Source organism: Triticum aestivum, chromosome 3D, assembly GCF_018294505.1.
Source record: "Triticum aestivum cultivar Chinese Spring chromosome 3D, IWGSC CS RefSeq v2.1, whole genome shotgun sequence".
Lineage (NCBI taxonomy): Eukaryota > Viridiplantae > Streptophyta > Magnoliopsida > Poales > Poaceae > Triticum > Triticum aestivum.
The window spans coordinates 554,012,608-554,028,681 of record NC_057802.1 but is presented as its reverse complement, the minus strand read 5'-3'; the positions used below and the strand labels follow the sequence as shown (position 1 = coordinate 554,028,681).

Below are 16,074 nucleotides of genomic sequence, written 5' to 3'. Positions count from 1 at the left end.
TGGCCATGGGTCATAGCGGCAGCTCGAGCGATCCGGCGAAGCTTCATGGCAGCACCTCGACTCATTGCGGTGGTCATGCGTGCCCGGCGGCGGTGGCCATGGGTCGTAGCGGCCTGCGGCCCGACGAAACTCTATGGCAGCACCTCGGCTCCTTGCGTGGTGGTCATGTGTGCCCGGCGGCGGTGGCCATGGGTCGTAGCGACCCGCGGCCCGGCGAAACTCCATTGCAACACCGTATCTCGCTTGGTGGTGGTCATGCCATTGTAGCACCCCGGCTCACTGTGTGGTGGTCATGTGTGCCCGCCGGCGGTGGCCATCGGTCGTAGCGGTGGCGGTCCAAAGGATGTATTAGAGACAACAACTTGCTGCAGCAGAATGAGGGAGTGCGCAGAGCCGAGGAGAGATGAGACGAGATGGAGGCCACGCGCTGGGAGAGGAAGGAGATATGAGACGAGACGACAAAGACACGTTAGAAGGCAGACGTATGGATTAGAGCATAAGGGAGATGGAAGAGACACGCCAGGATACGTGGCAGCCGAACAAGCCGGCATATTTCTTCCTAGAAATCAGTCGGTTGATTCTAACAGTTTTCCTTTCTTTTAAGGAAAAAATAAAGAAAGAAATAATAAGAAAGAAAAAAAGTGTGAGGTAAAGTCTTTTTTTAGACAAGTGTTAGGTGAGGTCTTTTTTTAGGGTAAACTAGGGGCTTTATTCATGATTCAAAATCTGAGGAATTCAAGCAATGTCGAGCAAAACCCCTAGCCACACATGGCGACTCACCGCAAGAGACGCAACTCCTTTAGCTAGCGAGTGGGCCTCAAAATTATTCTCCCTAAATTCGAAACGGAAAGTAACAGAATGAAATAAATTTCTACTAAACTGAATTTCCCTAAGGATCGTTTGGTGTTAGGTGAGGTCAGACTCATATTTTGGCGCCCAGAGTTTTGTGTAAGTCCGCGAACGATTTCGTTTGGTTTTCAATCTGATAGCCCGCGAATAATAAATCAAGAAGACCCAGGCCGTGAACGCGAAATCCCACCCACCCACCCCCCTGAGCTAATCTCTCGCTCGTCTCTCCCTCTTCCCCGCATCACTCCTCACCGCCGCCACCACCTACGGCGCCCGATCCCGTCTGATTCCGGCGTCCTCTGGCGGCGCCCAGCACACCACCGTGCCCCCCTCCCAACGCGCCTTCCTCCCATCGGGCCAGATCCGGCGCGCGCGTCCTCCAGCGGCCAAGCGCGACCCTGCCCAGCAGCTAGGGTTTGGGCCAGCACATCGCCGGGCATGGAGCCTCCTCCCGCTGTCTCCTTTCTTCTACAACTTCTCTTCTTCTCCTCTTGATGTGTGCATGTATTGTGTCAATGAAAGGAATTCAAGGCCATGGCCGGAGAGAGAGGAGCTGCTCCTAGTATAGGACGCCATGGAAGTTTGTCCTAGTTCTGTTCTTTTAAATTTTTTTGTTTCTCTTCCCGATCTAGACATGCTGAAGGCTCTGTTTTTTGCAGGTGTTGCTCTAATGAGGAGAAACTGCTGCTGCAGGACGTCCTCCTCCCCTCCTACGCCCACCTAGGGCTCTCGGAGGAGGCGAAGCAATGGGATAGGCACGTCATGAAGGGCTGCAAGGGAGATATGTCCATCGATTGCCTCAGGTTCTTCTTTGATCGTAGATCGTTTTCCTATGATGCCGACGACAGAATCCCATAATGTATGTCCATTGCCAATCTATGGATTTTACAAAGAAGATTGACTAATTAAGAGCTTAGATGTGTCTGCAGAGGCATAAAAAAACATGGTGATCAGAAGGATTTGTACGGGTAAGATGCAAACAGTGCTGTGCATGCAGTTTTTTTATTGGTTCTTATAATTTATCTGTTTCCCAGCATATATCCCTGATTCTTTCCATCAATTTAGCGGCGAATCACGTCATCCGATTGACTCATATTGCAACAGGGAAAGGCAGATATGCCATGGCCTTTGCCTCCATGTGCCATTGGCCTTTGTGTGTTTATTTTATTTGGGGGAAAACGAGATTGAGATATAGACTATGAACATCGCAGGCTGATAATGTAATTGGCCTTCTGCCCAGATTTTACAAAATTGGATAATGAAGTGCAATACAGGACCCTCGCTATGGAATAATTACTCTTTTATATCTCACTGTCCAGCCTTTGATTCGAGGTAAAAATGGTGCATCGCCTCCCCGTACAAGGTGTCAATTTTAGCGTCTATTTACCCGGCCAAATCGCATATGCGAAGCTTTTCTTGATGCATAGTTCTGTACCATAGCCTAAGAATCAGAGGTTGATCTATATATGTGATTATTGTTGTCAAGCGATTTGTTTTGTCACAACCACTTTGCTCGTGTTCATGTGTTGGACGCTTGGAGCCCCAGTTAGCTGGTGGCCTCACTGATTTAAGGTGACGCGTGTGTTAAATAGAACTGATGTTGGAGTAATTAAGCTCAAAATATGAACACTGTTATGCTTTCTAAGTTTAACAAAACTCTGTCAGTAAAACTGCTAGGCCTAGGTTGACCTTATAAATGTTATTTGAGCTAATTTCTATGTGCAGGTATGAGGATGTAGGTACGAAGGAGCAGCTAGGCAGTTACTTACACAAAGGTATTAAGTTTTGCCTACAAATATGCAGTATCATGAATACATGGGTTCACTGAACTTGGGATTTACATATAACCGCACTTCCACTTCTCCCTCTTCTAATTCTCATGTGGTAATTTGTTAGATATTTTTAGGCTTGGGCACTCTCATAAATGGCTCAATTTTTGTTTACCTTCTACTCATCTGTAACAAAGATGATTTCTCCATTGCTGTTGAGGTAAATGACCATTCATAATCGTTCGTGCGATTTCTACACATTTTTATATGTTCAAAACTGAACATTATCTACAAAGGTGATGCCATGAATTATATGGTACACAGCAGAACAAATCAGTGGTCAATAATCACAACTTCTGTATCTTTTACAAGCATGGGTCCATGTTATATTGTTTGTAGTGCACTGACATGTTATGTTGGACTCATTAACTAGAACTATTTTTTTTATTTCTTGATTGCAGGATACAAAGATCTAGCTCGACTGGACTGTAGATCACGGACAATTTAGTCTTGGCCCTTAATTAGGATGGCTAAATTACATTTGAGTATCATTTGATGGATATTTGCTATGAGAATTATGAATTTTATGAATCTACATATTATATGTATGGTTTTGAATATTGTAATTGAATGCCTGTATTTTTTTTTACGGTTGCAATAGGCTATTACCACAACCCACTTTTGGTTGCCACATGTTAGCACCACGAAAAGTATAAACTATCGCAATAGTTTCTTGCAACAAACATTTCACCAGTTGTGATACCTATTTATCACCATCAAAACTAGTATGTTGCAATTTCCTGTTATGACGACCAGAATATTTGTTGCCATAAGCTAAGGCCACAAGCGTAGTGGTTTGTGGCAAAATACCTAATACCATGAAAACAAGAATTGTTGCCATAGTTTATTGCCACAATTGACTATTGCCACGGAAGAGTATGCGCCACAAAATGAGCGTCGTTGGCATAGGCTGTTGCCACAAATGTCTATCGCCACGAGCTATTAGTCGCCATGATTTGTTACATGTTGCATTAAAGATATCTCCACAAAGCAAATTGTGGCATCAGGTGAGTGTTGCCACGGGAAAACATGTGGCAACTTCCCATATGGTGGTTGTTATAGCAGACTGTATTGCCACAATTGCTTTTTTGTGGCAATAACCTATTACCATGCGTCCAGTTGCAACGGCTGCCAACGAATGTTGTTTCGTGGCAATAGGCACTTATCGCCACAAATCGACATGTATTGCGACGACCAATTTTGTTGGAATAGACCCAGATCCTTGTAGTGAATGTGGTTAGTCCTTGCACTCGACCGAGCACTCACTCGGAATATGATGACAAATACGTTCTTTTTCTCCAAGAGGTTTTTCAGTGGTGTGCAGGCGTGGTTATCAATATTTTCTTTCCTCCCAATCTGGTTTTAATGGGTATTTATTTGTAATTCGGATCGCCGCCGGTACGAAAGAAAAACAGACAATGCACGATAAATTAAGTTTGCACCCAAAATAATATTTTAGAAATATGTAACATCTAAAAATAACATCTTATTTAGATTCTGCACATTTTTCTAATCAAATTTCATATATAACATGTTAAAATCGGAGTTACGGTTTAAAAGATATGGATGATTTAAAAATAATTCGTCCAACTTAAATATGGACGGCGGATTGATTACCTGAAACTTCAGAGGGTTTTCTGAGAAAATGCAAAAAAACAGTTCGGTTATGACTAAAACATAGAGCGCGGGTTGATTTCAATAAACTGCAGGGACTTTTTTTGCAAAAAGACATGACGGACCGTCTGTGCTTCATTATTAGGTAGAGACGTAGAGAGGTAGAGATAGAGATAGAGATGGGCAGCTTGGGGTAGTTGGACGGACCAAGAAATTGAAGAAACACATCCAAAAAATCAAAGAAATGCAACATACTTTATTATTAGGTATAGATATAGATAAAGCTACTATTTGAAGAGGAAGGAAGAAGAAAAAGGAAAGGTGTATACTTACACTGTCAACTAATCGAGGTGTGGGGTTTCATCCTCCAACTTAAAAAACATACAGGTTGTACCTCAAAAGCTCCAAAACGGTACGCGGAGTTGTTGTTACCATAAAAGTGCTCTCATGAATCACTCTCGTACCGAGATGAGGCGCCTAAATTTTCTAAAACATTCTGAAAAAATCATGGATGTATTGCGTGATATAATAACACGTGAACTTAAGCATTTTCATTCAAAAAACATATTTATCTAAAAAAATCAAATTTAATATGGTCATTTTTCCTTGTTTCTTCATTTTCAAGCCCAGAATATTCGTACTTTGGAGAGAATTTCGGCATACAGGTCATTCATGAGTTCATTTCAGTCAGATGATTAGGGTGCCTCCATTCGACACAGTATGGAGGACCATCAATACGACATACTATCAAGCATGGTCGGAGGAAATTTTGCAGGAGCACACGCATAGCATTAGCTCCCGCAAAAAAAAAAAAAACATAGCATTAGCTCCCGAAAAAAAAAACATAGCATTAGCATGCACTACATTCGTGAGCTCCTTTCAACTGATTCTTTGATGGCTTAACACGACACAGTGGCGGAACCATCAATATGCTTGGTTTTTACCGTGTACCATCCTTTTTTTTTTTGAGGATCTACAGTCCTGATTTTTTAGAGGAGAGTTGAAGCTCCGTGGCACAAGCTGAAGGAGAGTGCTCAATCCCATGCCATGCATGTGAAAAACATGCATGGGACACTGACATGGTACGTATGGTACTCGTGTGAAAACATTATATAGCATAGTGTCTCATGGTTGGGAAGGTAGTCGACATGGGACAGGGTGTTTCGGTGCCCAGGCTCAGCTGCACCCTAAATCTTGGTCGTCTGTTGAGCCATCGGGATGTGAGAAAGTCCAGCTGGCGCAGCAGTTTAGGCCCGCCGAAAAGGAAGATACGGTAGCGAATACGCGGTGCACAGTGTCGTAGGTGGTCCTTTTCGGCATGGGCATGCGTCGCCGTGCGTGGGTCCGCGGACGGCTCCATCACGGGGATGGGCTGTGCCATGGCACAGGTTGTTAATCCAGGGACCGTGGAAATCCAGAGCCGTCATCCCATCGTCGTGGCCCCGTCATTGCGGGGTTGCTCTTGGATCTCGAGGGAACAAGGGCGGCATCGAGGACGGCCGGCGGCGTGGTGGGATGGAGGAGAACGGTGGCGTGGTGGATCGAGGGCGGCATCGAGTTCGTCCTCAATCTGGTGGTCAAGTAAGCTCTTTTTTTAACGCCGCCCCTCTATTGATTCACAGACCTTTTCTTGAACTCCAGCGTCCGTAGGTTCCCACTTCGGGAAGCGTTCGCCGATAACCTTGAGCACCCGGATCCGATGCCGCTGAGGCTGCTGCCCCGGGGGGAGGTTGGCGCTCTTGGCCCGGAGGATTCAAATGGTGAATCTGGTTAATCGGGAGGCACCTGGATGGACCAAAAGGTGAGCCGTCTCGTCCCCATGGTCTGATTGTATATTGAATTTGAGCGCATTTGTAGACTCTAGTTAAGTTCAAGGACTCTAATGCTGATTCGCCAAACAATATATTTAGTTAATTCGAAATCATTGGAGCGGGTATTTGGTTTTGGTGTGTTTCAGGTAGTTAGATGTCGTAAGGTGTTTCGAATTTCAGATAAGAGAAACGTTGCCGCGAACCAGGCTGCATATCAGGAGTGCATGGATTAAATGTTTTGAAAAAGCAGTTCACGATTTCCTGAGAAAACTCTACTGTCTGCAGCACACCGGTTTTGTGTCAATTAACTAGACGAAGCATTATTGCTGCAGGTTAAGACTAAGGAATGCACCGCCGGACAGAACTTTGTGCGCTTCATGGATGAGCGCACTGGAGCAATCGATACGGAAGTTTGACGAGGAACTGACGAAGAGTGTGATTAAACCAGAAATAGGAACAAGTTTCGATTCGTTGGTGAGCCATACGACTTCTACAGCCTGTATTCATGAGAAGTTGGATTCGGTATTAGATATGGGAAAAGCCGACTGAATGCAGGAAGAACCAAGTCGACGCAGGAGATAGTGTGTGGTTGTTCGCTTAGTTCTGTCGTACGAGATACTATGTGTGGGTTTCTTTTTCGTGCAGTTTTGGTTCGGAAAAATGGCTTTGAGTGAGGTGATGTGTCATCACTTTTTTGATTTTTGAGTTCCTAAGAATGTTGGGAGGATCGGTTCCTACGACAATTTTGACTGGTATGTATGGGCTTACTGTTGCGAAGCATAAAAACCCTTACTTGCTGGTAATCCCTGGAAGCTGAGTTACTGTTTGTTGTTATTACAGATCAAAACAGAGCAATGGAGGTGGCAATCAGCCGGATTTTTCCACAAACTGTGCATATGTAGTGCAAGTGGCACATCTTGAAGAAGGCTAAGGAGTGCATGAGGACACTGTGCACAAAGAAGAACAAGTTCAGAGCTGAGTTCTATAAAATGGCGAACCACATGCTGACAGTATATCTGTAGATGAGTTCAAGTCAGCCTGGGCTATGTTGCTTGATAAATATAACCTCAGGTAGCACCTGTACATGACACAGATTTATGATATGAGAGAAAAGTGGGCGAAGCCTTATTTCAAGGGTGTGTTATGTTCTGGGCTATGTAGCACATGAACTGGCAAAATGGGCCATATTTGCCCCTCCTAGTATTTGGGTAGACTCAGCTCCAGAGGACTTGATTCACATGTTCTGTTCTGGGCTATGTAGCGCATGAACTGTCATGAATGAATAAAACAGGAGTGAAACTTTTAAAAAATGGCCGTGTTCTTTGCGAAGATGACAAGCACCCAATGGAGTGAGAGGGTGAACCATATGCTGAAGATATGCGTGCCGCCTGCCAGCCCGATGCACATGTTTGTCAGGCAGTATATGAGACTTCAGTTTGACAGGGAGGGAGAGGAGAGCTATGAGGAGAAAAAAAACTATGATTGTAGGTTTATGCAATTGAGTATGATCAATATTCGAGGGTTTTGTTTTCTGCCACACATACTGACAATCTTTTCTTTGTTTTTTCCAGGGTGGTGTTGTGAGGAGTACAAACCTTGAGATCGAGAGACATGCGAGCAAGTTGTACCCAAGAGCCATGTTACTGAGCTTGAGAAAGGTCGACAGTATCTGACAACCCACAATAATGCTTCAAAGCGGGAGAGATTGAGCAGGGTGGTGTACGAGTTCATGAGTAAGGACAGAGGTTCCCAATTCGAGTGCGAGTGCGGGCATTTTGAACACACAGGCATGCTATGTTGTCATGTGAAAGGTGAAACAACTAATTATCTGACTTATTATGAAAATAGTCAACAAATGGTAAAATAATTATTGTTACTGCAGGGAGGACAGTGGCGTGTACATTGTGCACTACGGCCGCGAGTTCACTGAGTTGTGCCTCCGGTCACCGCTGAGCAGGGTAAGATGCAAGAACAGCAGCCTGGAAGCCTGGAAGATGCAAGAACAGCAGCCTTGAAGGTCACTGCCGGTACACCTGCACCACACCAGGCCTCTTGGAGGGCCTCTGTTCTGAAGTGCATTTGTGTATTGTGGCGATTTGATTTGAGGATTTTCTAGTGTGTTCGGTGAGCTCTGCTCCACGCTTGTTCCTCTGTAGACTGTAGTTGAATTCCGGTAATGTTGTGGCATTAATTTAGTTTGCCATCTGTTCGGACTTTGGAAAAAAATTGACTGCATGTCACCATGCCGTATGCACTGATAAGTGTCATTTGTTCAGACATGATTACCACGTGTAAGCTCGTGTGCCTGGGCAGCAGCTGCCGGGGAGATATTTATGAAAGTACAGTGCCTCTGCTTTGGGTCTGGGTTGCGGTTCAAAATTGGGATAGCTAGTGCAGTGAATGCGTTTTCCAAATTTTGAACTTGGGTGCAGTGCAAGGGGCTGACGGAGTTGCAGCATAATAAGAAGGGGTGTGTGCTTGTGGTATGAGCTTACCGGGCACATTGGGCTCCGTTTGTAGGGATGTCCGTGGGTGGCAGGCTAGCAGCTCAGGGAGGCCCAGAAAAGGTGCTGGACCATGAACTGAAATTCTGTTCCGTCCTTGCCGGTATGCCAACTGCCCGACATAATGACTGGGGTGCCTCCCTTTTCTTGATAGAGATACGAACGGAATACTCCTTGTAATACATGTTGTGGCTCGAATCCCCATGAAGCTGCATGGCTGTGATATAGGAAGCATCTGAGCACGGGCTCAGAATATGATTTTCGGTCGGCATGCAACTATTGAGAATTTATTCCATGACGTTACGTATTTCTTCCATGAAGCTGTACTGAGGCTTCTGAATGCAAAAAACAGGCTGACAGTTCATCAAGGTCTGACGAGTGCGATGCAGTGTAAACGTATGGGTCCTCTGTTGGCCAGGGTCCTGAAACTTTTTCTTTCTTCGCTTCTCATCAGTAGACTAAAACAAATACTATAAAACTAAGGCAAAATGGAAGGGTGACTGGCTAAGACACAAACAAGCCCATCCATGGACGATATGATCGTAAGCAGGTACTCCCTCCGTTCCCAAATATAAGTCTTTTCAGAGATTCCAACAAATGACTACATACGGAACAAAATAAGTGAATCTACATTCTAAGATATGTCTACATATATCCATATGTTGCACTCCATTCGAAATGTCTAAAAAGACATATTTAGGAACGGAGGAAGTAGATGCGAGATTATCATCAATTATATAATCAAGATGAGGCATTTGGAAGTTCGGATCCCCGCCCAATTTTACTTGGAAAGCAAACGTTCCAGAAACAAGAGCAGAGAAAAAAAAATATGGAACTACAAAAATAAAAAAAATAAAGCCTCCATCCAGCAAGCTTCATTTTAGAATACGATTGCTATTTCTTCGAATGTACTACTGTAGTTTTGACCTGCAAACATCCGTCATCCGATAGCTAATAACCCCTCAAGAAACATTCCTTCTACATGGCATAGCAGTTCATTCAAACCAACAACCTGCCAGCAGCAAGACAAAAAAAGAGGAGGAACAGGAGGAACTACTTTGAATTAGTACAATTCTTTTGCGGCGAACTACTTTGAATTACATGACGCTACAGGACTCTTATTACACTGCTTCAAGGCACCGAATGTACCTCATTCGCGGAATACAAGTCATGCTGGAATATCTACATACTCCCTCCGTCCACAAAATTCTTGTCTTCGATTTTTCTACGGATGTATCTAGTCACGTTTTAGTGTTAGATACTTCCGTATCTAAACAAATGTAAGACAAGAATTTTGGGACGGAGGTAATACATTACATTACGGTGATAGTTACACTACCAACCTTGAAGGCATTATTTACGTACTATCGTCTCTCCTATTTTGCATAGATCCACGCTACTATATATAGTACCATCGTTTGTTTCCAGATGCACGATGGGGCGATTTTTGGCTTACACAAGCTGGACTACTGCAGCGATTCTCAGGGCTCCACCCTGGAGAAGATCAGCAAGTTCATCGAACAGTATGGCCGTGCGCCAACCCCACCCTTTTGGAGCCTTGGGCAGGAGAGTGCCGGCCTGCTTCAGGCTTCCGAATATCATCACCTCTCTCTTCGACGGACAGATGAGCTAGCGGCAACAAGACAGAGGGCAAATTACACCATATAAAGTATCAGTGGAAAAATTGGAAACATATTGAGGTAGATACCTGATACCGAGCAGTGACCTTTTCCCGGGGGTCTATATACATGTGGGCCTGAGAAAGAAGTGCATCAGTGACCTTGTTATCTTGTGATAAATGAATCAACCCATTAAGTTACGCACCTTCCTCAAGGGGTCTAACAATTCAGCTTTGCGTCTGTGGAGAAAAAGCCCTGCATTGTTGATTTGTTAAATGCTAACATGCTTTTCGGCAAACAACAAAGGTGACTGGCAAACATTACAGAATCAGATACAAAATATGTTACCAAGGGTGCGCCGCCCATGAGGATCCTCATCATTGAATGCCTGGACACTTACCTGCAAACGATCATGTTTATTACTAAACTTGATTTAGGCTGTCAGAAGCATGGATAGGTAGAAGACCAGAAAGTAATAAACCTTCCATAGTGAGCCAGCGTAAAATACTTCAGCTGAGTGTTTCACTTGACCATCTGAAAGCCTATGCACATCTTCAAATTCAACCCTGTGTTTAGGTATAGACTGGTCAGAGCTTAATACAAACATGATATTAGTGTGCACACCAAGTTCTAAGTTAATGAGATCTGTAGGGAATAAAGAAATTGACATCAGAAGTTTTGAGCATGTCTTGGTTGGCTAGACTAATAAGAAATTAGAAGAAGTTGTTTCTCCCGCCTGCCTTTGGTGAAGGCATTAATATCCAACAGGAACACTCAGATTGCTTGAAACAGATGATTTGGCAATCAAGTAAACACCATACAGAACAAATCGGGTTATTTTTTTTCAGGAACTATGTCCAAAGAGGTGGTGTGTGTTGTAAGAGCACAGGCAGGATAAATAGGGATCTTACCCAAAGCGGAAAGGAGGGAAATGACTAAGCGGTGTTCTCATGTCCAAGGATATAGCTGTGTTATCTGCACTTTCCCAACTGGACCCATGTTCGTGCTCTTTTGACTCTTGCATCTGGAGAGAAGAACCACCTGGTGTAGAAACAGTAGCAGCACCAGAATATCTAGTTTGCATGCCTGCCTCAAAAATACTTTCTGCCTGATGATGAGAAGCATTGCTTTCTTGGCTAAGATTGACCAATGCAGTCAGACCATCTCCTGGAATATCTCCATTGTGGTCAACTCTAGGTTCTGATTCATCATTGGCAAATGATTGCTGACCATTCCTTGAACCAAGCCCATAGGGAACACGAGAGAAGACATAACGTGTAGGAGCCCAAGCAGCGCCAGGCACATTTGAGTTTCCTCTCCCAATGCCAGCAAGTCCATCAACTGCTCCTCTTACATTAACACGCACAGGACTAAACATACCATTCCCATCGCCTTGGCCATCTGCAAGGTAGATACTACCTGCAGTTCCTGAAGCACTTGTCCTATCATGCTCCTGCCTGTAGTGGCTGTGTGTACTCACATATGCTTGCTTACAAGCACAAGAATTACTTGTAAGGCAACAGTTTCTGCAAGTATCAGCAACTATTGCTTGCACTCTGTGGCACAGGAGCATCTGCATTAACAGATAAGCAAAATTTCAGAGATGGTCTTACAGGGAACAAAGTATTTAGGAGGGGTGGGGGGGGGGGGGGGGGGGGGGATAGACTAAAGTATTTAGGAGGGAGGGGTAGACTAAAACCTGGAGCCAAAGACCATCGTTTACAGCTTTGCAAGGAAATTCAAATTCTTCAAGTTGCTTTCGAACACTTAACAGTGCATCAAATGACATATTGCAATAGAGAAGAGAACCCCTTTCAAATATATTCATGAAAGTATTATATTCATCAGCAGACAAAGAAGAACTTCCCCTGCTGCATCTAACCTGCCGTCGACCAACAACCCTACCACCCCAAAGAGGTGCAGTGGGTCTTCCCCACTCACATGGAACTAACCCATTACTTGAAGAAGTTCTTGAGAAATAATTCTTTGTTTGCTCACTGGAAAGCCACATATTTTCGTTAAATTGATAAGAGGTGCTCTCTGCAGATGGTCCTCCTGTAGAAATATCATTCTCCATCCTCTTGGAAGCTTCAGCATTCTGAATGATCAGAACAAACAGTACAATCTTAGTGTAATTCTCATATTTCTGGTGAAGTGTTTCTTTTTAACGAAAAAAGGGGAGTTCATAGCATATTGAAAATAAGCCAACACAATCTTCTTACTTGTGGAATGGATTGTGGTGTGCTATCCTGCGGAATTACAACATTTGGAACATCAATAATGTTATTGGCAGCTTTACTCGCCATGTTATCATGCAACTTCAAGTTCTGCAGTTCAGATTCCATTAGCTGCTTCTCACCAGTTTCATTCATCAGACCCTTTCCCTTTCCAATGGAACAATCGACAGTTAATGAGCTTGCCATAAGGTCCAAATTTTCATTTCCGCTAACTTCTACATCAGAAACGGTGACCTTTGCCAGTAGAGCAAATAATGCTAGTTCAAACCTTCAAGTTGCAAGACGACCAGTTATCATAATTGGGCTTCAAATTCTAATGTCATAAGTAGACAACACATGCATACCGTTTCTCCTCATTAGGTACCCACAGTTCGTCAGATGTAAGGAGAGCATGCAAAGTTTGTGAAGAAAGTTTTGGAAGCACCTTTCAGCAAAAACAAACATTGAAAATCAGTTATCAATATTATGTACGAAAACAGGCATGGAAACTTTATGCTCAAAAGGCAATGTAGCATGCATGAGATATTCAAGATTGAAATTCACCCAGGTCCAACCATACGTGTCATAATTCAGCATCCATGTCGCATTCACATCAAAGTAAAAGCTAAATAAAATCAAACGGTTCAACATTCAAAAGATTTCTATGCATTTCTGGCACACCAGAGTTGCATTCGTACTGCAACCTGTATTCTTTCTTTGACGAAGGAAAATGGTAATGAAAGCCACGACAATATAGGAGGGCAGATTGAACATTCACTACGAAACCAGTGAGCTAGGCTTAATTTCCATTCACCAGAACATAATCTTATAGTCTTTACATTAAAAAAAATTAACACAATGAGCTTTATGGAGAATATCGAACACAGATCCAATAACACTATACCAAAATTAAAGTCACAATAACAACTCCTCTGTTCAGAAATGCAGGTCGACCTGGGGTGCATGCGGTCAGCTTTTAATACCTTGACAACTAATAATCTGTGCGAAAATACATAAATTGACCTATATGCAAAAAAAAGGGTTTGTCTTGGATTGTTTATTATTTTATAATACTTATTGATAAAGAGCATACTGAAAGCTGGCAGTTACCAAGTTTCCTACTTGAGCAAAATATTTGACAAGTGTAGCTTTTTAGACAGCAAGATACCCATGAATGATCCTTGGTCCTTACCTCTCGTAGTTCCAGTGTGGCACTTTGACAAAGATAACCCCAGCAAGCATTTCTGACACGCTCTCCATGACTACCATAGTCTTGGCTTTCCGCAAACAACTAAAAACAATAAGAGAAAAGTAATGCCATAGATTAAGAAGGGGGAGGTAATATCGTTGACAAAGAACACCGTGTATATATATGTCCCAAAGATAAGCTGATGGACAAACCTGATACTGTAAAAAGTTTGATGTCCAAAGCTCAGAAATAATAAAATCTGTACAGATTGTACACAAGCCCTGCAATAGTCTATTTGTAAGCACAAGACAATAGCAAACAGTTGAGGACAATAAGAACTCTCTCAAATAGAAGAAACCTGAAGATCCAGAAATGATGCAGCTGCCAGTACACGAAACGCATTGTTATCATTAAGCTTGGGGGGTTGCCCATAAAGATATGCCAACGCAATTGCAATTGCCTCTGAATCAATATTAGAATCATCTATATGCAAGACCACTGTAGGTGCTCCTGCTTCTCTCCATGGACCATGCAACATATTCCTGGCAGTTTTTTTACACAGAGCCGGCTTATCAGTTTCAGATATTCGCACAGTATTAATCTGGACAAAATTGACTGTCAGTCATAAGAAAAGACAATAATCTAATGAAATGAAGAGGTTTAGTTGCATACGAAGGTTCCTTTCTATGTTGAAGGTTTATATAGGAGATATATGCACTGAAAGGTATTTTGCATTGAGGAGTTCTATCACACTTTGTGGATTACTTCCTCTGGTGCAAAATGCGGGGGACCCACACATCCCATGATTTAAGTTTGACCAACCATTGGAATAATAAAATGTGATGTGACATACCAGGGATATCACTCGAAAATGCTTTTGATTATGAATCTGAAGTGATGCTTGTGTCACATGACCAACATTTGATTTTTATTAGTCTAATTGTTGGTCAAATGTCAACCTTAGGATGTGTGGGTGTCTTCATTTTGCGACAGACCGCTAACTACCCACCAGGCTTCCATTTAGCTTTGTATGATAAAGGAGTACCTTGTTTCATTTCGAACCCAAAGGTGAAATCTAACTTTCTTTTTTGTTGAAAACCAAAAAGATTGAACTAACTTGCTGCAATCAGCAACAGAATTGGTCCCTACACACGCAATTCCGCTCAATTCACTCTATTAAACATCATCAACAGGAATCATACCACCAGAAATTTCCACTTCAGAGGAACCAAAACATCCCCACCGCGCAGACCAGTAGAAATGTGTTTCTACTCTATGAAACAATCCTACATGCTCAGTCGGCAACAGCGCAAACTCCCACGGGAACTGGCCCCAGGTCCCCGCATCCGCATTCGAGAAGGAGGCTGACCTGAAGTAGGTGCTGCGGGAGATGATGAGGCGGTGGAGGCGGTAGGTGGCGCCCATGGCCTCGACGACGACATCGGAGAAGGCGCCGGAGCCGAAGCCCTCGGCCTGCACGTGGTCGCAGAGCGCCGCGAGGTTGCAGTCCACGGGGCGGAGCTCCGCCGCCGCGACCGCCAGCTCGTACGGCCGCGGCGCCCCCGCCGGCGCGGCCAGGGGCGCCGCCCCCTCCGCCGGCACGGGCGGCAGCGGGTGCGGCTGCTGCGCCGCCGCCATGGGGGGGGCGAGGGGCTAGGGTTTTAGTTGGAGAGGTGTCGGTGCGATGGGGATGCGGGCGGGGAATGGGGTGGGGGAGAGAGACGGAGTCGATCGGGAGGAGGAAGAAAGCGTGCTCCGGGGGGGGCTTCGCAGTAACTTTTTTTTTTTTTGACGTTACGGTTACCGTCGGTCCGTCACGACTCGCATAGATTTTGTGTTTTCATTTCGAATCTATACCTGCTAATAAGAGGCTGTTCGGAAGCTCTCCCGACTCTGAACTGGAGCATCTGTTGTACTCCTACATGCTTGTGTACAACTGAATTGCAACTCGAGTGATAGCCCAGAGTATTCCGGGTGAAGTACAACTGAATAGTTTCAGCCTCTGAAATGTTTGTGATTTTCTTTAGGTGTTTGGGAGTCTTCAAGATAATTGTTCGGCTGAACTTGATCATTCGTGAGTTACCGAATGTTCCAGCCTGTGCATGTTAGAGGGCCTAAATGCATTTTCATGTGCACAAATGTGTTCAATAATGTTCCAAGTTGCCATGCCCAGACAAAAAAAATTAACCATAAAGGATTTCCATGCTTTTGCCTGGGTGTGAAATCGACTTTCAAAAATTGATATGGACTATGGTTATTGGATTTCCATTCCTACTAAAGAAGAATATTTTGCTAAAAGTAAAGTTGCTCCAAGAATTTACGCCTTACATGATAGTGCTTTCTTGGTACATGTATTTGGGCTAGCTTTTCTTTTGTCAAACATATTGGGGCTAGCTGAACCTGTTGATTGATAGTATGATTTTACAGGGGCCGACCATAAGTC

At 43.9% G+C, this 16,074-nt stretch overlaps 1 protein-coding gene and 1 long non-coding RNA gene across 4 annotated transcripts; one reads left to right on the top strand and one right to left on the bottom strand.

Annotated features, from left to right (window-relative positions):
* Positions 1-5,592: 5,592 nt before the first annotated feature.
* On the top strand, positions 5,593-8,465 carry LOC123080440 (uncharacterized). Of its 3 annotated transcripts, none has more exons than XR_006438428.1 (6): positions 5,593-5,849; positions 5,934-6,093; positions 6,436-6,855; positions 6,944-7,587; positions 7,675-7,914; positions 7,986-8,465. It is a non-coding gene; the product is annotated as an uncharacterized lncRNA (long non-coding RNA). The 3 variants fall into 3 exon arrangements; XR_006438426.1 differs by having other exon boundaries at positions 5,612-5,873; positions 5,943-6,093; XR_006438427.1 differs by having other exon boundaries at positions 5,617-5,873.
* Positions 8,466-9,653: 1,188 nt separating this feature from the next.
* Positions 9,654-15,339, bottom strand: LOC123080439 (uncharacterized). Its single transcript, XM_044503366.1, has 13 exons — positions 15,001-15,339; positions 13,990-14,173; positions 13,844-13,912; positions 13,635-13,733; positions 12,808-12,887; positions 12,449-12,731; positions 11,926-12,324; positions 11,138-11,799; positions 10,708-10,792; positions 10,575-10,626; positions 10,432-10,481; positions 10,316-10,363; positions 9,654-10,236 (listed from the first exon to the last, which is right to left on the bottom strand). The coding sequence occupies exons 1-13, from the start codon at positions 15,267-15,269 to the stop codon at positions 10,060-10,062; spliced, it is 2,457 nt and encodes an 818-aa protein (XP_044359301.1). The 5' UTR covers positions 15,270-15,339; the 3' UTR covers positions 9,654-10,059.
* Positions 15,340-16,074: the final 735 nt, after the last annotated feature.

Bases quoted from the DNA above. Each gene is read 5' to 3' on its own strand.
- LOC123080439 (XM_044503366.1), bottom strand. From the start codon at position 15,269: ATGGCGGCGGCGCAGCAGCCGCACCCGCTGCCGCCCGTGCCGGCGGAG. The intron at 14,174-15,000 runs GTCAGCCTCCTT...AAAAACTGCCAG, and splicing joins TCCCGCAGCACCTACTTCAG to GAATATGTTGCATGGTCCAT. The intron at 12,888-13,634 runs GTAAGGACCAAG...TTTTGCTGAAAG, and splicing joins CCACACTGGAACTACGAGAG to GTGCTTCCAAAACTTTCTTC.